This window comes from Lichenostomus cassidix, chromosome Z (assembly GCF_008360975.1).
Source record: "Lichenostomus cassidix isolate B80296 chromosome Z, HeHo_3.0, whole genome shotgun sequence".
Classification (NCBI taxonomy): Eukaryota; Metazoa; Chordata; class Aves; order Passeriformes; family Meliphagidae; genus Lichenostomus; species Lichenostomus cassidix.
This window is the reverse complement of record NC_139511.1, coordinates 41,141,136-41,167,339: the sequence shown is the minus strand read 5'-3', so window position 1 is coordinate 41,167,339 and position 26,204 is coordinate 41,141,136. Positions and strand designations below refer to the sequence as shown.

Genomic DNA, 26,204 nt, shown 5'->3' with positions numbered 1-26,204 from the left:
TACTAACAGTAACTGTTTTACAAGTCCACCCAGGTTTCACACAGACAACAGGCTACCTGCAGTAAATGCAAATTACTGTAATTAGCTAGTCTAAATTCATTAGGGACTAAAGTCAGTCCATTTCTAATTAGAACACTATAGTTGGGATTTGCTTAAATCTGTCTAATACTCATATCCTAAAATGACAGGTGCTTTCCACATACCCAAAATAGACTGCTTAGCAGAATCTTTGGCAGGAAACTAGTCAAAGTGCTAAAATCGCCTGTGTGCTACAAACAGGCAGCTGTTGCAGCTCTAACTGGCAGACATCAGAGATTTATGCAATTACTTGCTACAGAGAGATCACCGAAGACAACTTCATTCACGCTGAAAGAAGAACAAAACCAGAAGACCTGCCACAACAATCATCTGGCTATAAAAGTGAGTTGGAGAGGGGAGGGATGCACGAGGAGAGGAGGGGAAGAAAAGACTTGGAGCAAGATGCAACAAAAAGCAACTCACGTGCCCTTTCAAAATCCCCAACTTTTTGACTGCATGTGACCACATTCTCTGCAGAGCTTGAGCTGTCTTCATTGTTGCAGGATATAATCTGTGCGGGAACGCCGTACATCCCGTCTTTTCATCTGTTTCCACCACTCAACATGGTTATGTAATTCTAATACAATAGTGGCCTACATACTCAAACAAATCCTGCCGTCAGTTTCACACAGAAACACATCAAAACCACAGCAGGGAAATGTACTGTGAGTTTCACTAACTCCCACTTTAAGAGATCCCAGGAAAATTCAGTGCTGTAATCTTATGTTTGTTTGCTTTTAAATAAAGTGTCAGAAACAGATCACTATGCAGCACCTCATTCTTCTTCCAAGCACATACAGGTTAACCCCACCAGGAACCTAATTCAAACTTAAAAGGAAAAAGACCTAAGAAGCACAGTGCAGATGATTTGAAAATTCATATATTGACTATAATATTTTACACTTTTTGCAGAACTGTGTAGGGTTGGCTCCAGCAAGCAAAAAATGAAATAGAGACAAAATTATAATCACTGCGAAGAACAGTGTTTGCCCTCAAACATTTAGCAAGGTATTTGTAAGAATGATAAGCTAATCATACAGCCAAACAGATAAGTTACTTTATTGGAAAATAGGTCATGCTATCACTCCCATTTATGCTGCATGAATGCTGTGAAATTTAAGCCTCAAGTGAACTTTTCCCCTAGACTTTATGTAAGTTTCACAGGCAGTGAACAGATAGGAACACATGCCAAGTTCTGTACACAATGCTAACCAAAACCTCCACGCACAGATTGCATTTTGCACTAATAGAACAGTTTTAACTCCTGAAGAGTATTAATTCGGACAGCAGTGGAAAACGTGAAGGGTTGTGTTGTTTGTTTTCTGTTTGGCTGTTTGTTTGGGTTTGGGGTTTTTTTTGGGGGGGGAGGGGGTCGCTGTAAAGGGACAGTGCATGTGTTCAAGTTCTTCCATTCAAAAAGAAGACTTAATTCAGCAATCTGTGTTTTGACTGTGGCCCCATCTCTGCACTAGCCAGCAGAACTTTGATGAACAGAGGGTGCCCCTTCATCATTGAGCTGCCAAGAGTGAATGCCAAGGGGATCCACGAGATGCACACTGACTCCAGCCCCTGACTTGGGCTTCCCACTTGGATGTGAGTAGGAGTTTTATTAGAGTTTGGTCAAAATAGTTTAGAGTCTCCATCCACATTTCTAAAGAGCAAACACGTTCGTCTCAACAGACTCACATTCACAGCTTCCAAAACTGTTGTTTATTTATTTATTTATTTTTACAAAAAGGGCAGGAAAAAGAAACAAATATAAGTATGTCTTTGAGACTTCTCTAACCCTGTTTTCTTTGCTTTTCTGCCTTCCCCCTTTGCCTTGAAAAAGCTTCAAAAGCACTCCAAACAGAGAAAAAAAAGACTGCTATGACATTGAGAATAAAAATGGCGAAACATCGTCTGTAAGCTGTAGCAGTTATAACAGCAATGACTCTTTTTTCTTTGTTTTGGACTATCTTCTCCTCTACATGAACATAATGAGCAAAACAGATGGACTGACTCAACCAAAATTTAAAATGAAATGTTCCTGAAAGAAAATTGAAAAAAATAATCAGGACATCTAGGAATATTGCTGTAAGTTAAGAGACCAGATGAAGGTGTTTGCATTTGGATGTTTCATTCTGAAGGAAAACAGTATCTCCAGAATAGAAATTCTTCCATTCAATTTTCTTTACATGAGATGGAAAGATTTTTATTTTTTTTAACTAATAAACAGGCATTGTCCCAGACACTGTCCTTTCACCTTGCCTGCATATCTCTTTACAAAAGCTAACTATAAAGGGAAAACATAGCCTAACTGCACTCCTAGCACAAGATTACAAAAGCAATTACAACCCTTTTACATATCACACCTATTATCCACAGGCATTTAAAGATGAAACTCTTTTTAAAAGCAAGATCAATTCCAATTACAGATACACACTCTGGTTCTTTCTGGGAGTCTATTCTGAGACAATAAAATGTTTGTGAATCATGTGGGGAAAGAAAACTAAGCATGATGATGTGGTTTATAAACTGAGAATGTGAAAAGAAAAAGAGATCTCTCAGAAAACTCAACAGAGCAACCTCAGAACATCACAACAAAATGTTACATCTCACCACTCACCCTGGTGGAAGTTTTATACCTAGCACTATGTTTTGACCTCTTCCTCTACAGTGAAGGGATGCTTCCCCACACATAATCTATACAAGGCTGTCTAAGCAAGCAGAAAGGGCACCTGAAATGGTCTTGTTGGCTCCCCTATGGAAGTGACACAAAAAAAGTGTTCTTTGCCCTCCACGTTTTCCTGTCCCCCTTCATCTGCTACTGTTGACTAAAGCATAGACACATTGAAAGCTGAGTCTAAGTTTTCCCTAAGACAGACTCCTACAACAAAGATGATCACGAACTCAAAGCTTAACTGAAAGCCACCCAAGTGTGAAAAACAGAGGGGCAGGGACTCTTCTGGCCGCTGACAGGAGCAGCCAGGTGCAGGGACTCTGAAGCTGCATCAAGACATCATTGGTATTCTTGGTCTCAAAGACCAGGTACACTACCAGGGGAATCAGAAACTGCCCTTACATGTCACCTGCCCTCATAAAGGCAATTACGACAGACAAAAAAGGATGGCCCCAGATTTACAGGCTTTCAAAGATCCTGATCCTCTTCAATATCTGGACAACGCTAAAGAAATGCCCTCTATAGGGTGTGGAGGCTCAGGGAAATGAGAAGCAATCTGAACCTCTGTTTGTGCTGTGAAGGACCACACCTCCTCATTTTCATCTGTCTGCCACAGCCTAGGTTATCAAAGATGTCTACAAAACGATGATGATGTAAGACAAGTTGCACAGCCAGAGCTTACAAGTATTCTTAACATAGTGAAAAGTGACTGAAGAGGAAGAGGACCTTCACCAGACCCTTTCCCTGCAGTGTGGAAGCCACTTGGAAGAAGTCTCCAACTGACATGTTTCCATGAAATATCTGAGTATGACACAGCAGATCTTTCATTAGGATCCAGGAAAATGAGTAAATACCACTTTTACCCATGGATCTTTCACAGTACAGCCAACATCTCACACAAAAGGAGGTACCTTATTTTCTACCGATAAATGCTCTGATTCAGAGAAGTATATCTTATTTTTCATATAGATTCCTGCACCAATACAGCAACTCCCACAAGAATAAAAGATCCTCCTAAAGAAACAGGTTCCCAGAATGATGGATGGCTCACAATAAAGGAAGAGAAGTGATAAAAAATGGTTTGTAAACGATATCCACTAGAAGTAACACATAATTGCTCTTCAACAATGGCAGAAACTCCTTCTCCTTCCTCCTAAGGGCACGAGTAAGAAATGTAAAGGACAGCTCCATGTTAAAAGATCATAAATTCCACTTTCCCATTCCAGTAAAATCAAAATGGTTGTTAACATCACAGTGGGTCATATTATCAGGATGCAGGAAGTTGGGGAAAAAAATCACATACTGCACAAGTAAGTATACTTCTGCACTGGAATGGGAGCTTTTGAAGGAGAAGAAAAAAAAATCATATGAAATGAGTAGTGCAGACAATCTTTTTCCCTTTAATAGAAAATTATCAATTACATTACATAAGGTTTGCTTTCACCTAAATTACTCAACAAGAACAAATATTAGTGAAATACTTTTGCTCTACTGGCAAGGTAACAAACGCATTCATCAGCGACCTGCTCTAGTGAAAGTTGTCCCTCTCATGGCAAAACACATGGAATTAGATTATCTTTAAGGTCCCTTCCAACCCAAATAATTCTGTGATTCTGTGTATTATCAGACTTCATGTGATAAACATTTTTTTACAAAATGCATATAGATACAGCAATCTGAAGGGCTGCCTAAAAAGACCTAAAGAAAACATAAATTGAGCATAATGTTTCTAAAAAACTGTTTTCCACAGATTTTGTAAGTTGAACACCACTATACAGAAACACAAACCATTTTTCATGGAAAAGAAGTGATATTGTTAAACACTTTCCTTAATCATATTTCACTCAAAAATTATACCATTCACTTGCTATAAATGGTAAATTCAATCCTAAAATAGTACTGGCAAATACTGCATGAAGTACAACAAGCCTATTCTGGGCATTCACAGACCAATCTTTACTTCTTAAGTGTCATGAAAACGTTTAGAACTATCAAATGTCAACAAAGCAATAATGAAGGGGTCTTTTGTTTTACTTCTTTCAGGAATAGTATGAATCCATCATGAACAATGCCCACAGTCATTACTTGACACTGTGCTCAGCACTATCTCACTACGAATTTTGCTTCCAGTTAGCAAAACTACTACTTACAAAATACCCAGTACTAAGGCTCTCAGCTGCAGAGCCAAGAGCATAATTTAGGTTTCTTGACTTCAAGTCAAGTAGCTGTCTCCCCTGAAAGGTGTTGTGCAAGGAAGCCAACACAAAGATTTCCTCCATTTGTGTCAAATACAAATCTCACAAGAGAACCTCCCCTGTAATCGGAAAACAGGGATCAGCCTTCTCCCATTGTGGGAGTTTTAGCCAGCTAACAGTTGAGGAAAAATTCTAGGGTGGCAGAACCTGCATTCATTTCTACCTCCTGTTGCATTATGGCACAACAGTTTCCACACTGCAAATGGAGCTAGAATCCACTCCTATCCAGAACTGGGGAGATGAAGGGCAAGAGCACTGTTCACCAGACTATTGAGAATATTAATGGACAAATGCATCTAGGTCTCATTTGCATTGTAGCCTTGATATTAACATTCACAGCATAATGCCCCAGATCTCCCAGTGCACAAAAAATTGTTTAACGAATAAGCCCAAGGGGATGGAAAAAGGTTGCACATACAGAGAAGATCTATGCTGATCTGGATCTTTGACAAGCCGTGTGCTTTTTAATGCAAAACATATCACTTCATCTATCTCACAGCATTTCAATGACAAACAATGCTTAATGTAATGAAGGATATCACACAATCCGCTTGGGGCAGCAGCCCCTGCAGTAGCATTCTTCCAATGGCTCACAGCATCCCCAACTGAGAGAATTTTTGCAGAAATTTGCCCAAGCACAGGAAAAAAACACACATAATAATAGAAGCATAGGATTTGAGTTTTGTACATATTTAATTTTTCTGCAATTCCAAAATAGAAAGGGACTAACTTGGACACTGAAATGAAGATCATAAAAAATGTGCCATAAGGCATCATTTTGCTGGGTTATGGCATAAAATACATAATCTCTGGATAGTTTTATTTGTTTTGTTTCAACTCTGTATTAAACAAACACCTCAATAAAAATGGGGAGGCTGCACATACAAACATGAGTAATGCATATACTAGACTCTTTGGGGAAGGAAAAAAAAAGCAACTTCTTTTTACGTATTTTTTTTTCTGTTCAAGACAGTAAGATACTGTCTAGGAAAACTATATTTCCTATATATTTTTAAAAGACATTTACCATTTATACGGAACATTTTTAGAAGGCAGGACTTCTGAAAAGGACTTTTCTTTAAGCGCTTTTAAAGGAAGAAAATGGAGAATGAGGATTTTCTTAAAATATTTTGAGGTCAAGTCAAAATTCACCTTAGAAATAGCTTATGGAAATCTAAGGGGGGGGGGGTTGCATTTTTAATTTGTTTGTTTGCTTGTGTTCTAGTTGCTTTCTTCTCCTCAGACTTGTCGAAGTTTCCTTGCCTCTAAAACCGGGCACCGTTGGAAGGTTCTCAGGAGACCAACACTCTTTTTCATCTTTGGCTATGCAGTTGTTTCTTCCCAAACACACAACCTCATAGGCTGGGTACAGCTTCACGTAGTATGAACTAAACAAATTCTGACCATTCCAATTTCCACACTCCTCCTGCTTATTTACATGCAGCCCGTGACTCACTCTGTGAATTCTGCTGTTTAGCTCTTTAAAGCAAGCCAAGGCAGCTTTCTAAAGCCACAAAAAACCTGCTCATTTTTTTCCTCACTGAATTACTCTCTTGCCATTTTTCTGAGCTGAACTGGCAGGCCAAGGGACATGGCAGAATAAATATTAGAACTCTGCACCTAAGATCAACTCAGACAACAGATGAGGCTCCATTTTTAGGGATGTAGCAGGAAAACAAGATTTTAGGAAAGGGACGGATTAAATCATAGAATTATTTAGGTTGGAAATGGCCTTCAAGATCACGTAGTCCAGCTGTTAACACTGCCAGGTTCACCACAAAACTGCATCCCTAAGAGTATACCTACATGGTTTTTAAATACCTCCAGGGATGCGGACTCAACCACAACCCTCGGGAACTGGTTCCATTGTTTGATAACCTTTTCTATGAAGAAACTTTTCCTAATATTCAATCTAAACCTCCTTCTGGCACAACTTAAGCCTATGTTCTCTCATTTTGTCACTAGCTGTCTGGGGTAAGAGACTGATCCCAGCTGGCTACACCCTCCTTTCAGGCAGTTGCAGAGAGTGACAGGATCACCTCCGAGCTTCCTCTTCTCCAGGCTTCCTCTTCTCCCTCAGCTGCTCCTTGCAGGACTTGTGCTGCAGATGCTACACCAGCTCCGTTGTCCTTCTCTGGACATGCTCCAGCCCCTCAATGTCTTTCTTGGAGCGAAGGGCCCAATACTGAACACAGGATTCGAAGTATGGCCTCACCAGTGCTGAATACAAGGGGACAATCACTGCCCAGCTCCGGCTCACCACACTAGTGCTGATACAGGCCAGGATGCCATTAGCTTTCTTGGCCAAGTGGACATACCCCGGCTCATGTTTAGCTGCTGTCAACCAACAGCCCCAGGCCCTTTTCTGCTGGCCATTTCCCAGCCACTCTGCTCCTAGCCTGTGTTGCTGCTTGGGGTTCTGATCACAGTGTAGGACCTGTCCTTTGGTCTTGTTGAAGCTCATGGATCGAGCCTGCCCAGATCCCTGTACAGAGCCTTCCTACCCTCCAGCACATCAACATTGCTGCCCAACTTAGTGTCATCCATCCAGATCATCAATTAACATATTAAACAGGACAGGACCCAGTACTGAGCCCTGATGAACACAACTTGTTACTGGCAATCAGCTGGATTTAACCCCATTCACCACTATTCTTTGGGACTAGCCATCTAGTCAGGGGCATGGAAACAAACAGGAAAAAAAACCCTTTTAATGCAAAAAAGACAGGAAAACAGACATTCCCAAGTGGCTTTAAGACTACTTAAAAAGTATGAGGAGAATATATTATACATTTATTGATTGTCCCATTCTATTCTAAGCTGACGTGGCCTCAGTTCAAGTCCTGTGTGCAGTTTTGGGCACCACAATACTTAGAAAGATATAAAGCTATTAGAAACCATCCAAAGAAGAGTCACAAAGATGGTGAAGGGCCTTGAGGGGAAGCCATATGAGAACCAGCTGTGGGCTTATGCTTGGACCAAGACCCAGAACTTGGTCTGTTCAGCCTGGAGGAGACTGAGGACAGACCTTATTGCAGTCTGCAACTTCCTTGTGAGTACAAGTGGATGGGTAGGCACAGATCTCTTCTTTCTAGTGAGCAGTGACAGGACCTGAGGGAATGGCCTGACGTTGTGTGAGGGGAGATGTAGGTTGGACAGTATAAAACTGTTGCTCACCCAGGGGGTGCTTGGGCACTGAACAGCCTCTTCAGGGAAGTGGTCACAGCACCACCCTGACAGAGTTCAAGGAGTGTTTGGAAAATTGTCTCAGGCACATGGTGTGACCCTTGGGGGTGCCCTGTGCAGTGCAAAAGGTATTTTTTCATCTATACACATACACACGCTAAATATATCTGGCCCCACGGCACAGACGAGCAGAAAGCAAGCCCGCTTCCTTCCCCCCACCCTGCATGCTGCATGCTACAATGGCTCACAAGCACCAGGAGCAGCGCTGTCCCTTCCTGCTGAATCTGCAGGGCCCTTTACAGCCTGAAGCAGACCCCACCAAGAGCAGCAGTCACCCCAGCGCAGCAGTGCGGCCGTGCAGCAGTGCAGCTGCGCAGCAGTCACCCCCAGCGCAGCAGTCACCCCCAGCGCAGCAGTCACCCCCAGCGCAGCAGTCACCCCCAACGCAGCCGTGCAGCCGTGCAGCCGTGCCCCGCGCTCCGGCGGGAACGCCGCGGTTGTGCGAGCGGCGGCAGCGGCAGTGCCCCGCGCGGCCGGCAGGGGGCTCCGGCGGCGCTCCGCTGGCCGCTCTGCCGCCCGAAGGATTGCCAGCGCTACCATCGGCACAAGGCAAAAATAAAAACACTGAGAATTCTCATCAGGCCAAAATCCTATTGCAAAACTTTCCTAGTAAAGAGGACAGAAAACGTGGTCATTTTCCAATGAAAACAAATTTGTTAGGTGCTTCTTGCTCGCTCTCTTTCATCTCAAACACGTACCCCGTCATCACACAGTTGGAGTTGGGTTGTTTGGTTTGGTTTTTCATTGATTGCAGTTTTACTAAGCGCCTTTTCACCACATTTATTTCAAGAATTAATCGCACTGTTTATAAAGAGGAAATAAACCTATTCCCCATGCAGTTCCATGTTCTGAAAAAAAGAGAAACATCTGGTACTCCAAAGATAAACCACGCACAAATGTGCACAGAGACTCCAAGGCACCGTGAAAACAGGTAGCTGGAAATCAGCAGTGCTTCATTTTAGTACTTAACAATAAAGAGCAGAGCTATAGTTACATGTTCAGAGAAACCTTTTCTTCCAAACTACTTTTCACCTGAACTTAAGCAGTTTACACTTTCAGAGAGTACTGTAAGGTTATTTAAGGTCCTGATTTTGCTGACATAGAAGAATAATTTCTCATTACACCTGAAAAGTAAACAACACACACACACACAGATTTTCTAAAATTAATTCACCTGTATTTCACAGTACCTGTGATCTCTGCAACAGTTAATAATTTGAATTAAGTATGCAGAATTTACTAGGAATTCTGTGGTGTCTTTTAAAAACTGTGATGCTTATTGAAGAAACTAATATTTTTAGCAGAGATTTCCAGTCTCATTCCCTCTTTAATAACTGTGGAAGGGGGTTACCTACAAAAGCAGCCACCTGAACTACTTTGGTGCTACCAGGAGCACATCAACATTTACCATGATCAGAGGCAGAGATAGGGTAATGGTGAGAAGGGCAAGAAGCAGTATTATGCAGCAGAGTGTAACAAGTTCCAAACATTAAAACTCAGCATCAATTCACAACCCCCATATGTTATGTCAATTGAAAGTACACACATAAGACTTTTCTGGAACGAGTGGAAGGCATGAATGGAGTAGTTTGCACTTGTTACAGCTTCTACAGACTTCTACTGCTTACATATGCATCACTGAAAACCAGTACAGTATCCTATTAAAATGAAACAAAAGCCAGTTCAGGATGAAGAGGGGAAAAGAAAGAAACTGGTTGAATTCAAAACACAGCTGAAATATACTCATGTCTTACCTACTGATAACCTAAAGCTCAGAAATTCAGTTTAGATCTATTCCAGGAGCAAGTTCTCTTCTCTAACTTTAGCCCAACAACAGTCCTATCATTGCCCTGGTAAAACTTTTCCAGTGTTCCCCCAACAGGAAGCAATTAATTCTTCAAAATTTGTGAGGAAACTGCTTCAACTGAAATAGTAAACTGAAGCTTGGGAAAAAAAAAACCAAAACAGATCCCATTTCCCTGTCCCCCGCCTCTACTTCCTCCCCAGTTAAATTATTTTAACTTTCAGAAAACAGGTTTTGCCTCTTGAGAAATAACACTCTAGCAACTAATATTTTTTTCATTAAAGTTTTCTTCCTTTTCACATATTGCTTCACAGAGGATAGCCAGAAGGTGTTTTTCCCAAGTGTTCTAGGACATACAGCACCAGTTCAGTGGAGGAGCCACTGGGGAAATGGCAATTTACTCTCCCATAGGTGTTGAAGGAGCTCTAAAGAAAACAAACCTCACCTCCTGAGGCACAGAATTTGCCCAATCTTGCAGTAAAGTAGATTTCTCCACCACCCCTTTTTGAAAAACTCAGCAAGGCTTGAGGAGATAAAAACCTGGAAGCCAAGTGATTTCAGCTGAAAATCAGAATTAATCTAGGTAAAAGGCTGACAGATCAAGTGTACTTGAATGTTTGATATGTATATACACACTGGAAAGTGAAGAGTTTATTTGCAGTTTCATTTTCTGAATGTTTTTGCTAGACTTTGACCCTGTCACACAGATCATGGTGCTAGGAAGGTTTTTTGTACACACTACAAGAAGGTAACACTGCTGAAGGGACAGTTCACCTGATCAACACTAGCTTTAAAGGCTGTCTCTAACTCAGCCATCCCCATTCATTTTGATTGTAAACCTAACACATTTCTTTGCAGTCACACTCTTTCTGTACCTTCTGGTGCTTGGGATGCCCAGACAAATGAAGTCTGAGAATCAAAATGCTACAGCAGATTGTGCATAAGCTGAGTTCAAGAGGACCCTTTTTTCTTGGCATAATAAAGAAGAAATTTAGAAGTTTGCTATTTTGTGATTGCAGTATCAGGATTCGATGGTGAGGTAAATTAAATTCAGTAGGTTTACATAATCAATTTCATTAAGTTAGATTTTATTAAGAAAAAAATTAACTGTGGAATAAAGTGCAGCCACCATTCCTGATGTGCCTCATTTAATGAATTATTTATTCTCTAAATAAATAAAGAATAAGCATAGCTAAAACATAGCTTTTACTCTTGTGGCATTTTTAAACAAAAATAAAACCCAAAAACAGCAACAAAAAAACCCAACCAACCAACCAACCACAACAACAAAAACCACAACAAAAAGACACCCACCAAAGCACCACATGCATGACATTGTCCAAAGTTCTAATTATAATTTTATTCAACTTCAGTGGTACACTTTGTACTGGCACTTTTTGAATGCTTCATTTTCCTGCATCTGTATTCAAAAGCAAACCAAGCAGTAGAAGTGACCAACTCTAGCACCAACAGATTACTATTCCATTGGTTATTCAACACCTGCAACTCTGGAATCTGAGAAAAACAAGCTGGGTACCTGACTACCACTTCCTGCAACTGGTTTTTAGAAGGCCAATTCATTACTGGGATACAATCCAATCAGGCCCGCATTTATATTTAATCATCCAGTCATAATGCAAGACAATTCAAACAATGGTGCAATTGTTAGTTTCCAAGCTTCATCCCAAACCAGATTTTCTTTCCCTGTTAAGGTTTCTAGTAACCTTTGTTCTCACTCTATTAATAGAAGAATGATATGCTGTATCCTTGGAAGCATTTTACTTTTAGTCAAGCATTCCTGTGTGTATGTTTAGTGTAAGTATGTAATCTTACTACACACTGTCACATTAGCTTTATTTTCTTGGCTGAAGGAAATAAACCTGAATATAGCTCTGAGTAATGCATAAAATTTAACGGTACATTTGATCATATCTAAGCTTAAAACCCCATAAAATTCACATATAGAATGCATTTCATACAACTACCAATGCCATATCACAAACCTCGCAGAACACAAATGCCAAATTGAAGGTCACACTGATACACAAGGTAGATAAAGGAAAGCTTCAAATGCATTTAAGTTTCCAAAACAGTAAGAACCTAATTCAACTTGCTATTAAAAAAAAATAGAAATTTGACCATATACCAAAACTCTATAAAATCTAGCTGTTTTGAGCTTGAAGTCATACTTTCAGCATCATTCGTATACATGCCACAATGGACAGTTCGATATATTAGCCAAATTTTCACTGTTTTCCAGTCACACTAGTCATACCAATCTACGTTCCTTTCCTTCTACCACCACGCTCCTGCCTTCAAGGTCTTAAGCAACTCACCTGTCCCTCTCAAGATGTCTCAACAGTCTGCTCAGTCATGCCAGAGAGCATTGCTGAAGTTCATTCCTAAACTTTAACATGTCTTGCACGTACAGAAAATGAAAACAAAATCTGTTGAAAAAGGGAGTTTAGCAATTTTTATTTCATCCAGACAGTGACATGCACAGACGCAAATGAAAATCTGGAGATTGCATTTGAAGGGTTTAGGTCTGTAAGTTTTATATTGATACCCCTCATAGTATATTTGGAAGAAGAGGAAACAAATAATCACCCAGCCCCTCCCAATACCTCAAATACCATGAGACAGTGGATTAAGCCAGCTGCACCTGCTTCAGTAGAACACATTCAGAATCCCTTTACTCACAGCAAAGTTTCCTCCTCAGAGCCTCCAAATGACTATTATTCTTTTTTCAAACAACAAAATTAATCATATAGCCACAGCTCTGAATTTTTCTGGGACAGTGTCACCAGCAACCTATCATCCAACATAAAGCAGTATTACACTAAAATTCACCCGTACCTGGAACACTGATAAAACACTTTGAGGTAAGAAAGCAACAAAAGGGCAGATGAGAATGGTGAAATTTTTCCACTCCTTCCCCTCAATCCTTTTGCAAGGCTGGATGTGAACTAAAAGTATACCACGCAGTTATGCACACTGTATGCATGACTTTGCTAACATCTGAACACACTGTTATAAAGAACTTACCACATATGCCTCCAGCTTATGCAGCAATTACTCCTACCAAAAATGTTAATGACAGCAGTCAACAAACAAGCAGTAAATCAACCCAAGAGGAAGAGGGGTGAAGTCAGCTGCCCCTTTTCTTTAGTATCAAGACAGTGACTTTCACGAGTCTGGTTCATTCCTATAACACTAATCCGAGTTTATCTGCAGCCATTCTTGCTTCACTTGAAAGGATGCCAGCAGAATATTTTAAAACTAGAGCCCTTGATGCAATATTTCTACCAAGTCAACCAAGTTCACATGCACGTAACATCAATGTAAGTAACTTCAGACATCACTCCAACCATTAAATGAAGCCAAACTCACACATCCCTATGAAATAGGGCCATTTCCACTGAACTGCAAACTGAGTACACAAAGAATAAGCTAACTAGAACAAGCTCAGCAAGTGACAGAAAAAATTTTATTGCTCCTTTTGCAACTTTCACAAACCACATGAGGCTTTGAAAAGAACTAAGGAAGAAAACAAGAGAATCCTTTTGCATATGAGGCTGAAGGGAAACTAAACAGCTCGGAATCATTAAGGTTTAGAAATGCTTCCATTAAATTACCACCCAGAGCAAATCTCATTTTGGTAGCCACTAAAAGTTCATTCTCAATCGAGATTTGGAATAGAAAATTTTCTTCTTGTGGTCTGAACCACATAAAAGAGCATTATATACTTCAAGAACCTTCTGACACACAAAGCAGAAGCAAACCATAATAAAATGTTCTGCTTTTTTCTCATCTGAAAGAAAATGAAGTTATGTACTTGCATAGAGATGAATAAGCTCTAAAAAAATCTAAAACCAATTTAATCCTTTTTTCAAATTACTGCGATCCAAGAATTTCAGTCCATCCTTATTGCTGCAGACGACATTAGGAATTTATCTACTGGTTTCTACAAGATAAAGCAGGAAAAGAAAGCTTAGAAAAGAAGCTGAAAATTAGGTCAAAGTATAAAACCAGGAGAGAGAAATTAATAGATAGCATTTAACTAATTAAATTCTATGGTTCACCACCACAGTAACATTAAATAGACATCACAATAACCTGTCAAACAAAAAGCCATTCAGAAAATGACAAAACATACTTATGACAACCACATATGTCAGAACTGGAGTATAAGTATTTCACATACACCAAAAGGACAGCAAGGAGGGATATATCAACAATACTCTGGTACAGGGGCTCTCACATTCTACCAAAAATTTAACAAGTGTCTCTGAGTTATACAACCCCTCCCCTTCTCACACTGTGCTAACTGATCCTTAAATCTTTCAGGTGCATTGGGCATTGCACATGAACAGCCAGGAAAGAATTATCACCAAATGGGAGTTGAGTGCACAGCAGCTATTGGAAACGTCAGTAGGCATCCACCTGCAATCAAAGGCTGACATTGGGATTTTTTGCCCTAATGTAACACATAATGAGGTAAAGCACATACAAGTATTTGTCAACTGCCAGCAACTGAAAGGGAGTTCCTGCCAAAGTACCAAGTCAAAAACAGCATCCCCACTGTAAGACTTCTAGGAAACTAAGCGTTAGAAAACAAAAATTTACAGTCAAACTATAATAATTACTTAGCCCACAGACAAAAGAATGCAAGTACAGTTCCACACAGAAAAAGGAGGTCTTATGCATCATCTAAGGAGCCTGCACACACATGCTACCAATTAGCTATGCTACTGTCACTTCAATTGCTTTAATAATGTATCAGCTCTACAAACAGAATAACCAAAACCACTGACCAATCTTTATTTCTGGAATAAGAATTACTTAGGAAAACAAAGAAATAAAGCATGTAAGTTATTTTTCATCCTGTTCTGTAACTCCTCAAAAAGCTTCTGAATACTGGCTGGACAGAAGAATCCTCAGCCATGGCCATTAAAAGAAACACACATTATCCACTAGGTTTTTGCAAGTGCTGGAACATAGAAAGAAGAGCAACCAGTGCCAAGCACTGACCCTGGCAGCAAGCTGCTCAGTTCAGTCAAAGGCCAACAATTTGCCTCTCACAGCTTTGTTTGTGGAGCCTAGAATGACAGTCTAGCTGGACATCCTGCATTCTCTCTGAAAAGCTCATACTGACTCAGAATCATAAGGGGTGAGTATCTGGAATGCTCTCTCATCACAGAATAGGCACGCATGTGCAAGCAAAAGATAGAGCAGGCTAAGTATATACATACTATTAAGTAATAAATAAATGAATAATAAATAAGTGCACCATTTCTTGTAGCTGTATTCAGATGCTGTAGATCAGAAGTGGTTTCTTTCCAAGGTGGCTTTTTTTTTTTAATACTGTGTTTTTTGACAAGAACCATCCAAAACTCAGTTATGAAACACTCACACAGAATTGTTTATCAGAACTAGAGACTCCAGCAGCAGAATACACAAAAAGATACTGCTCTCTGATTACTTAATAGGGCACAAGACACAAACACCTAGAAAGCTGCTGCTGACTATCTGCCTTTTCAGTTAACTGCTAGAACTGCAGGCTGTGAAGGAGCATTTTCTTCTTTACTCTGTTTTGAGGATGTGGGATAGAAATGCCTGAGGATTTCATGAAGGCATCTCTCCTACTATTTAGTAAGTTAGATGATGTTTTTGTTCTCACAAAGCATTGAGAAAAAATGCATTTACATATTGTTTTCCACTGTACACTCCGGTCAGGATGCACTCAGGAACATAATTCTGCCTTAAGGCTGGTATTTGCAGTACATGTCTGTCCTATCAGCACAGATCACATTAAAGTCTTGGAGAGTTCTTCATCTTCACGGTAAGAAATACATTCCATATTGGTTTTAAAAAATGAACTGATTTTAAGTTCATTTGAAGTTTTAACACAGCCATGAATTACAGTCAGAATTCGTAGTACAGTTATAAATTTTATATTGTTTGCACAGCTTTATTAGGAAAAATAAAGAGGGAGATAGAACTCACAGTGTAGTATCTCTCCGGATTATTTCCCTCTCTTTTTCTACAAGATAATGAGCAAACCAATATCCTTATGAGAGAAATGGAATTATGGCCTTATTAGTAACTGTATTATAAGGAATATAGCCATTGCAGTAGCTACACAGACAATGTCTCCCTACTTAAGTTCAGTCCACATAAGAAACACGAGCTTTCTCACAGCCTCACACAATAGCCAGAAGAAAAGATCAGCTAAAGCTCCCATTTTGCTGACAGAGAAGCTGGCGCTGAATTCATAGCCAACACAACCTACTTCCATACTGCATGGACTCGCAGCTGTGAAACAAAAAGAAGCTTTATCTAAATCAATTAATTCTTACTTCTTTACATGAAAGGCAATCCCTAAAATGGTTTGAAGACCAAACACTCAGTTGAGACCTGACAACCCACACTTTTTGCCAAGCCAGTACTGCCATTAACTTCCAAACAATTTCACCAATACTGATAAAAACAGACCAAGAAAAGGTTGCTATTTGAAACAAATGGAAGGAGACAGACAACACAGTCTGGCAGTACAACATTTGTTGGAATACACTGCAAAGTGTCTTACTTCAGGAATCATTCCATACTGACTAGAGTTTTGTTTAAATGGAGTATTTAACCTATAGCCATTTCAAGTGTACATCTGTAAATTCAGGCTTTGTAACTCCTGTAGCTCAAAAGTGCAGGAGTTAGACTTTCCATCCACCTCAGAACACCACATGTAAACCTCATCCCCAAGAGACTCATGCAAGGCAAGTCACCAGCACATTATTATAGTTGTTTCTATTTCTCTCACCAGAGCCGTCAGCAAATGATTACACCTACTTACCAAATGTACTGCAGCAACAGTGTCAAATACACTGGGATCTGTGTCAAAGAGCTTACAAGATGGATTAAGAAGAGATGAAACGCTCAAATACAGGTGAGGATGAAGATAACAGAACAAGAAGGGTGGAGTAAGTTACCACATCAACTGCACAACCTCTGTGGCCAGAAAAACCCCAACCAAACAAAACCAACAACAAACAAAACCCAAACCATCCAACAAAAAAACAACTCAAACACAGAGAGTCTGGAAATAATCACATAAAACAATCAACCGGTAGTTCACCGATGGCCAGTAAATACCACTAACATATGCAACATGGGACACTATCTAACACAAATAGATTTCATATACTACAAAGAATACTCTGTACTGATTATTCAACAAGCCACTAAACAAAATATGAGGCTTAAATAAGTGTTTATGGCTTCCATCCACATTCTCGTGGGTCTTGGGGAAGTGACTACAGATAAATTCTTTTTCTGCATGCCAGCACGCACACCACACCACCCCTTCACTCCTAATAGATGCTGCTTGCTACTCCATAGCCACATTAATTGCTGCAGTTCAGCAACTTACAGTCTCAAAAAAAAAAAAGAAAAAAAAGAAAAAAAAAACCAAAAAATAAAGAAAAAAACCCGGGACCAGTGAGAGGGAGAAGCAGGTTTTCTTTATCAAACTTGTGAATTTGTTCCTCCACAGAAACTGGGGTATTTTCGGATAAGACACTGACCTGAGCCCAACCAGTATTTAAAATACAAAATTACGTATCGCCTTCGGGCACCGCAGGAACCGGCCAGCGCTGCGGAGGACAGGCTGTCTCCCCGCTCCCACTTAACTGGAAAAAACACGGTATTCCCACCGCCCTCGGCTCCAGCATTGTCTCCGGCAGCCCGCGCCGGTGGGAAGCGCGGAGCGAACCCGCAGCCCGCGCTAAGCGGGTCCTCCCGCATCACACGCGCGTTCTCCGCCGCAGGGCGGGTGGTCCCGTCCCGTCCCGTCCCGGCTCGGCTCGGCTCTGCTTGGGTCGGCGATGCCTCGCGGCCGCAGGTGAGTCCGACGGGTTAGACACACACCTGTGGGCCGCTGCTACCCGCGCCCCCCGCCTCTCCCCTCCCCTCCCGTCCCGTCCCCTGGGGCCCCCGGCCGGGGCAGGGTGCCGACGGGGAGCCAGCCGGAGGAGGAGCGCGGTGGGTGCCGGCGATGTTACCGACCTGCTCCGCCCCCGCCGCGGGCTCCCGCGGGCCGCTCCCGGCGGAGCCCTGCGTCGCTCCCATAGTAACATCGCCGGGCCTGCCGCCCGCGGCCCGGGGGCTGGCGGTCCGTCCCGGCAGCCTCGGGAATGCTTCTCCCGCCTCCGGCCCGCCACGGAACCGGCCGGGCCGCCGGCGAGGGGCTGCGGCGGAGCCCCGCGGGGGCGGCCGGAGCCCGGCAGGACAAAGCCGGCTCTGAGCAGCCCTCCACAGAGAGACTTTGTCCTGCCGGGGCCCGGCCGCCCCCGCCGCCAGCCAATCATGCCTGCAAACGCCCCGGGGAGGCAAAAAACACTTCCATTCTCCCTGGGAAGAAAAGAATTGTTATTCTCCATTTAGAAAAATATTTCTTGTGTTCCTGCCCTTGGCAGCGGCCAGCAGCCGACGCCTGTCACAGGGTAAACGGGAGCGATGGGCCCGCGGCACAAGCCCGGGCAGCATTTCTGACGTGAGGCTTTCGGACAGTAGCCACAGCCCTGTCCTGTCCAAGGGGCATGCGTCCGTCACATCCACCTTTTCTGCTGGTGTGTTTTTAGGAGGACATGGATGTGAAATCCCCCTCACAGCTGGTGGACTCCTCACGTCCACAGCCTTGGTCAGATTTCCTTCCCACCACCTCACGGCCTTCCATATCAGTCCTGAAAGTCCACACCGCTGGTATTAATTCAGAGGCCAAATTGCTTGGTTTGGAGGCTGTAAATACATATTCTAAAACAAGCACGTTATTGAGTTAAATATTCTCAAAAGCTTGCAGAAATGAGTGGTCACTAAAAGCACTCAGGAAGAGAAGATGGGCAGAAATTCAACCACATTATATTCAGAAATAAAGACCTTTTTCCCCCAAGTGCTGCTGTCTTCCTGTATTTATGCTATTTTGGGTGGATGAGGCAATACTTGAATCAACTCTTGGAAGGAAGAAAATAAGAATGAGAACCAACTGTAAGGGAAGATCTTTCTTAAGCCAATGTTTTTAAAAAAAGTGCAAACAGCCTGTTACTTTGTATAGTCTACCCTCAATTTTGAAGAGAAAAAGCTCAAAAAATGCCAAAGCATGAACTTTGCTCTTCTTTAATCTTGTTCCTCCTCTCAGTTTTACAAGTGAGTGATACCATACAACAGATTTTTGCAACACTAGCAGTCTGGTGTATGAACAAAATCATATGCAAGGACTACTTGCAAAAATGAAGGACAGGAGGCCAGGTTCTTCACACACAGAGGATCCTGTGACAGCTGCTGGCATCAAGAACTTCTCCATGAGATACAGCATGGCAAGGCAAAACAGCTGTCATTCTCCATACTAGTGCACACCTCTGCAAACTGGAGGCAACTTTCCAAATAGCACTGGCAACGTCAGCATAGACTGTTATGTCACAGCATCAGCAGAGAAATCCACTGCCCAGTACTTGTTGAAATGACATGATACAATGAAAACCACATGATTTTGCTGCAGACAATTACACAGTTTTAGGTGCAAGAACAACATTTGTTTTAAGATGGATGGCAATATGTTTTTTTAAAAGAAGCATTTGTCAGACATGAGGTGGGACAGGGAATGGAAAAGCCATCAGATCCCTGTGACTGCAGTCTCTTAACACACATACCAAGTTTGTGGCGGCATGAAGTAGAGCACCTCCTGAAGCTGCTTCTGTCCAACACAGATTCTGGCAAAAGATGAAGAGCTACCACTTGATTCCCCCACTACACACAGCTTCTTGGGGAATGCAGGCAGTGCCAGTCAGAGCAATCTAAGGGTCTGCCTATCATGTCCAAGGCCAAGAAGGATTATTTCGTGTTCCAGACAAAAGCTGTGGCTTGACCTAAAGCCTCCTTTTGGCAAGTTCTGTGACTTCATCAAAGCCACGAGGTGTTATCACTAATAGAGGCTATACTTCCCTGAGCTGTAGGGCAGCAACCAAGGTTAACACACTTAGCTAGCCTGAGGTAAGCATAACACAGACGCAGGAACTGACCACAGTTATGCAAGCCAGATAGGCTGGTTTTCAATCCCTTACCACAAAACACCATCTGGGAAGGGCCTATCAGTTTGTCTCCATTTTGTTTCCTGCAATAACAGATGGAAAATAATTCATGTGGGTTTATGAAAGTATTTTCCATGTTTGTCCATAAAATTTCTCACTTGTAAGAGCAGAGTATACATTTCCTTCTTTCTTACTTTTTTTTCTCAAACTAAACAGCTGCTCTGCCACAATGGGCATATAAATCATACCATACCAGCCTGCAAATGTGAACACTAAGTGGCCTCTAGCGCTCATGCTCACTCTAGAGCTTGGCCAAATGCCCAGACGCTCATAGCGATGGCATGGACTGATGTAAGAAACAGTGTAGTAATGATTGCAAAGTTTCTTATCCTGCAACTGAGCCACCAAGAACAAACTTTCAGGCCTGCTCTACAAAGATGTCCTCCCAGGATAGATATGCAGGTAGGCCTTATGAAGGGAAGATGTTGCCAGCTAAACAGCAAATGAAAGAATACAAGATACTGGTGTAAACAGTGTGGAGAATTGTGAGAAATCCTCCAGCACGTCAAGTTTCTGCCTCCTGTGGTAGGAAAAGGGAGAACAGGTTCTCAAAGCATTCAATTCACCTAACAGCTATTCCAGGGGAGGACAGCATCTCCATTCTCTTCCCTTGCAAACCAAAGGAAAACAAAACCAAACCCCTGAACTGCAGCTCAGAGAAACACATAATTTACATTTAGATATAATCTCTCCTTCTCCTCAGCTTCCCTGAAACACCACAAGACACCCCAATGTCAATACAGAATACTTATAAACAAGCCAAAACACACCTAGGACAGCAACACAAGCAGGAGAGGGGGAGGAGGCCCAGCCAAATGATCTGATGTGTCCGTGCAGGACTCTGAGCACCCTGAGTGTTTGGAGGCATGGCTGCATGCACATTTCACTCATTGGTCTCCCTTTGTAATAGGAGGTGCAGGTCCAGTTGTAGTCAGTCCTGGAAGGGATACTGCATCATGAAGAGTACAGGCTGGGCACCAGCACCATGTCAAAATTATATGAACTGGGCTACAAATTTGCAGCTGTGTTCTCTGCAGTACTTAGGACCAGCTATTCTGCATATGCAATACCTGCACAAAGCAGCATCATCTGCAGGGCATTTCATGGAACGTTTTGTAGGTGTACAGAAATTTAAAATTAACTTCAATGACAAGATGATTGGTATTAACTTTATGAAAAACATGCAAATCATTTTCAGCAAACACATTTCCCGTTGAGATTTTCAGTTTAAGTAATCAAGGGAGACATTGTTTGCCTACAATCAGATTGAATCTATGGTCTGCGCAACACTAATTTGGAGTGATCACTTGCTGCAGCCTGAGTCATGCAAAACCTAGGACATATTCCATAAATTATCTAATGCTACTGTGAATGAAGCAGTTGTGCCACTTCCAGCATCCACAGAGGGAACACCTACTTAACACTACACTACAGGATGCAAATTTAAAAGAGGCAGCTACCTCTCACAGTTACTCCAGCCAACCGAGTAAGGCTATTCTGCAACCTTGCCTGCAGCAACCATGTTGTGCTTCAGGTTCTCTCCGCCTCCTCTCCACCATTAAAGCCTTTTAACCTGTCCCTCTGACAATCAATTATTCTTCTGTTTCTTTAAATGTTAAAGTTCAACACTTGGTAGTGCTGCTAGACAGCATGGCAAATAGGTAACCTCCTTAAAGAGCTGGGAACTGATTTCAGAAAGAGATGCTGGGAATGTAGGCTGCTAGTCCAGTTGTTGAACTATCAGAACACAGATGCCAATTCTGTTCTTGTTTTTAAGCAAGCGTTCATGATCCTGTCATGAGAGACACTGTAGAAGTTTCTAAAAATACCATGTTGCCAAACAGCCTTTCCCCCATCCCTTCCAGGCAATCTCTTTAGACTGCCATTTGTCATCAGCCTGCAAAATCACACAAATCAGTCAGCCCAGTCCTACTTAAATGATTCATAAATCCAATTACGTCTGCTTTATATAGTAAGCTGGGCCCTAACAGATTCAACCTTCAGGATTAGAGGATGTGTAGGTAGGCTGACCTCTGACTCTCGACCTGCTCAGGAGCTACATACATGTGGTTCAAACATGCAGTTCCAACCCGGGGCTGTCACATATATGGCACAGTAATCTTAATCTCTGTCTTGGGGAGTCTGGAGAAGAGACACCTTGAATACTATCTCAGCACTTGCTATTGTGGGTAGAAGTGAGTCCATCAGAGGGTCACCAAGATGGTGGGGGCTGAAGCACTGGCCCAGCAAGAGGAAGATGTGGCAGCTGGGTTTGTTTAGCCTGGAGGAAGGATGCCATCAGGACGCTCAACAGCAGCCCATTGGTGTTGATGGGAAGAGATTGAAGAGATGAGGCCAGGTTCTTAGCAGTAGTGAGAGGTGGATAAGAGACAATGGGCCAAAATTCAAAACAAGACAAGTTCAAATGTACATGAGGAGAAAAGATTTTCCCCATGCAGACAGACGAACCATGGACCTACTGCAGAGAAGCTGTACGCTCTTTGTCCTTGGAAGTTTCCAAACCCAACTGGGTAAAGCCCCAAGCAACTTGTTCTGATCTCATAGCTGACCCTACTTTGGGCAAGAGGTTGCACTAGAAACCTCCTGAGGTCCCTTTCCACCTGAATTATCCTATCATTCTGGAGTTACTGCATGACTCAAGTGCCATCTTAAACCAGAATGACGCAATTATTATCCTGCCCCTTGTCTCCACTTCCAAAGTACAACTTGTGATTGTGCAACATAAAGATTTTCGCATGCAGCTGCAGGGTCTGGTCTGTTGGCTGTGTCTGGTCTAGTGCAAGGATGAACAGCTACACCCACTTTCCAAGTCTCAAAGCAGCAATACTAAGGCTGCTATTTTAGAAAGCATAGATGTCCTGAGAAGAAACACAGAGCCCAACATAAACAGCATCCCACACTTCGTACATATGTTTTATGGGGTAATCAACAGAGTAAAATCCTCTGTCACTAACGAGACCACCTATTTTGATGTTCTCAAGGGCAGGATATTTTTAACTTTTTAAGCCTAGACATAGAGATTTACCTAGACACCTCAAACTCATGAAAATTTTAAAATGTAGATAAAGATTTAGAGCAAGAAGCAGCACTGTTCTAAGCCAACCATAAGCTCAGTTTCAAGTTCACAAAAAAATTTGAAACACTGCTACACACTGAACAACTAAGAACACCATTAGACATTAACAGTATGAAACATAGCAATGGATATATTTATTTATAATGTAATGTAATGTATATTTTCCTCAACAGTTTTGGACAGTCATCAGTTCTATTAGATCTCACACATTACAAGTTTATTCTGCTAAAAACAAGAAGACTGCTTGCTTTGTTGCTACTTTCTTTTCTTTTTTTAGCAAAGAATATGCCAATTAAAAATATAGATGTATAGTACATTCATAGGATAGCTAAAACAGCAGAAGAATATCCAGAGATTTTGGTAACAGTTAATAAAAATTACAGTTGGGAGAAAAAGAAATATAGTCTATTTGTTCTGAACACATTTTTATCTGAGCAATGTTTTAAATTACACTGCAGTGCCTTGAAAATCACACTAGTAAGGCAGGCAAATAAAATAGTTAGAACAAAAATAAAATAGTCAGAACAAAAAACTGCTAGAGAGCAAAACAGGGTCTTAACAGTGACTCTACCCGAACACACACACACCATCCCATCTCCTCCTCCACAGACTGCAAATTGAAACAACTTTCCTTGGCATATGCACTTCAACCTCTACTACTTTAGAAGCTACAAAAACTAGTACCGTTATTCTAAAGAATGAAATAAAAATGTAGTTTAAACAAGTCCAAACCACAAAAGTATGTACTGTTTCTCTCCCCAAACACCATATAAAAGTGTGTATCAACACTTGAAAGGAAATCTCTTCCCCAGCACCAACTTGTTCATTTTAAACAGCAAGCACATTCTGTTTGAACATTCATTTTGCTTACATCTCATTTCCTTCCTCTCTTCTCTGTGTTTCTTAATTACTCCTGGCAAGGCCGTGAAACAGTGCTCTGCTTTTAGCAATTTATCTGCCTTTACCCACTCTAAGTCAAGCCCTACGATATCAAAAACTTTACCATGGTAATCAACTGTTATGGCTCAAATTAATTAAGACAACACAATAAAGACAACAAAGATCCCATTCTCATGGAGATAATTTTGCTTATTAAAAACAAGCAAAAGAATATGCAGATTACACAAGACGAAACATACACAAAGACGTGTTACTTTTTTCTTGATATAGGGGTTAATTTAAAAAACAAAGCTCCAGACAGCAGTTCTTTAGCCAAGTTAGTTCTTTAGAGCACTAAAACTATGCTTCAAAGTTCTGCCTCTCCCCATCCTATTTATACTGGCAAACCTCCTGCTGACGAACTTATTAAGAAACAAAGCAGTTCTGCAGCCCTATTCAGTAACAGCAAGGTCCCAGCTAGGGTACTAATGCCCACTTTTGGGTGCTGTTTTTCACAAATTTCTGAAACGAGCTGGCAAGAGTCCAAAGGAGAACAGCAATCAGGGAAAAAGCAGATGGGCACAGCCATACCAGTCATTCACTTGCCACTCTTACAACTCCTAGAAGCTCACAGGCAACGTAGCTGGATGCACCTTCTGAGCCATTCTGACCTTGTTGATAAATGGTTCTGGAGTTTCTCTTGCTAAGAGCTGAGTTTGCAACTATCCACATTCCCTGGTGTTTGCAAAGTTTGCATACCCTACCACTGAAACCTTTTGTTTAGAGGAAAATGTCAGAGGCTGCTAGAGACTTAGACTGACACACTCCTGCCTAGCTATATTTCACTGACATTTTCATATTGAATTTTCCCTCACTCCCAGAAAATTAAACAGAGAAGTAGCTTTGGTTAAGTATGTCACAAATTAGAAAGTCAGGACAACTGATATCCACATTTCTAAGTAAATGACAAAAGCAGAAATAAGATATTAATCTCAAGAATAAAAGTTAAGTCAATTATAGTTTTGCAAAACATCAGCATAAAAACCTTTTCCTCTCTTAAAATCATCATCTATTAATGATCGAACAAGCTAAGCATGTTCGATCAACACATAAAACCAAGGACACATTTTATAGTCCTTCTGGAAGCACTTGAGAAAAGGTTTCAAAAGCAAGGTTAATATGCCAAAAGGATTATATTTACCTTAATGATGTACTGTAAGAAAATATGCAGCAAAACAACTCTCCCTGTGTGTGGCTATTCTGTTTCCCAGGACTGACTGAGTCACTAAGCAACTCCCATTAATATTACCCTTTGTGCTTAAAGTAATTTATTTATCCCCAAGTCCATGCTAAATATTTATATTTGCTGAAGACATCATCATAGATTACATCCATTCTTTACCAATGTTTAGTTAACAGATGAACTAGTACAGGCCTGTGCATTATTATTTGCATAACTTTAGCAGAATATTGACTTCATTGCAGAAACCTCTCCTCTTCTGGAGGCCTGTTGTACATCATCAAGCTTTCAGCAAATGTGCATGTAATCATTTTAAGTTTCTCAGAAAATCCAAGAGAACTAGTTCTAATTTCACTGTATTACTGTAGAGTTTTAAGAACAATTTCTTAAAACCTTATAAAAACATAGCTAAAAGTATATACATCTTAGCTAGCACATGACAAGAATACATCATTTTAAAGTAACAGGCAGGTCTAACCGATGCAATTTGACTAGTACCTTGGAAGGAATGACGATTTTTGAGTGCCGCTGTCGACTTGCGGTGTGATGCTTTGGGTTTGAGGTACAGCTGTGCTCCCAGTCCCACTCACAAGGAGAGGGGAGTGCAGTAGTTTGCTCCCTGAAAAACAAAGTTTCATTTTAAGTCACATATAACCACAAAAGAGCAATTGTGAAGCCTGGAACACTGAAGTCCTAGAGATAAAGAGGATATGAAATGTATTTCCCTGATTAGTTTGGCATGCTTTAGCTTCCCCAGCAATCAAGTGTAAATAGTGCTTGAAAAATGTAGATACTCAGCAATAT

General features: G+C 41.3%; 1 protein-coding gene across 4 annotated transcripts in view; it reads right to left on the bottom strand.

The window, feature by feature from the left end:
• The window catches only part of TJP2 (tight junction protein 2), a 64,390-nt gene that overhangs the window by 25,235 nt on the left and 12,951 nt on the right, over positions 1 to 26,204 (bottom strand). Inside the window, exon 2 of one of the 4 annotated variants that reach the window (XM_085041889.1) lies at positions 25,899 to 26,019. Coding sequence is in view for 2 of the 4 variants with exons in the window: in XM_085041886.1 (XP_084898012.1) it covers positions 502 to 573 (72 nt within the window). In the remaining 2 variants the exon portion in view is untranslated. Of the gene's footprint in view, positions 1 to 501; positions 589 to 18,106; positions 18,323 to 25,898; positions 26,020 to 26,204 lie in introns of those variants that run through there. The other 3 variants (XM_085041890.1, XM_085041887.1, XM_085041886.1) reach the window with 3 other exon arrangements.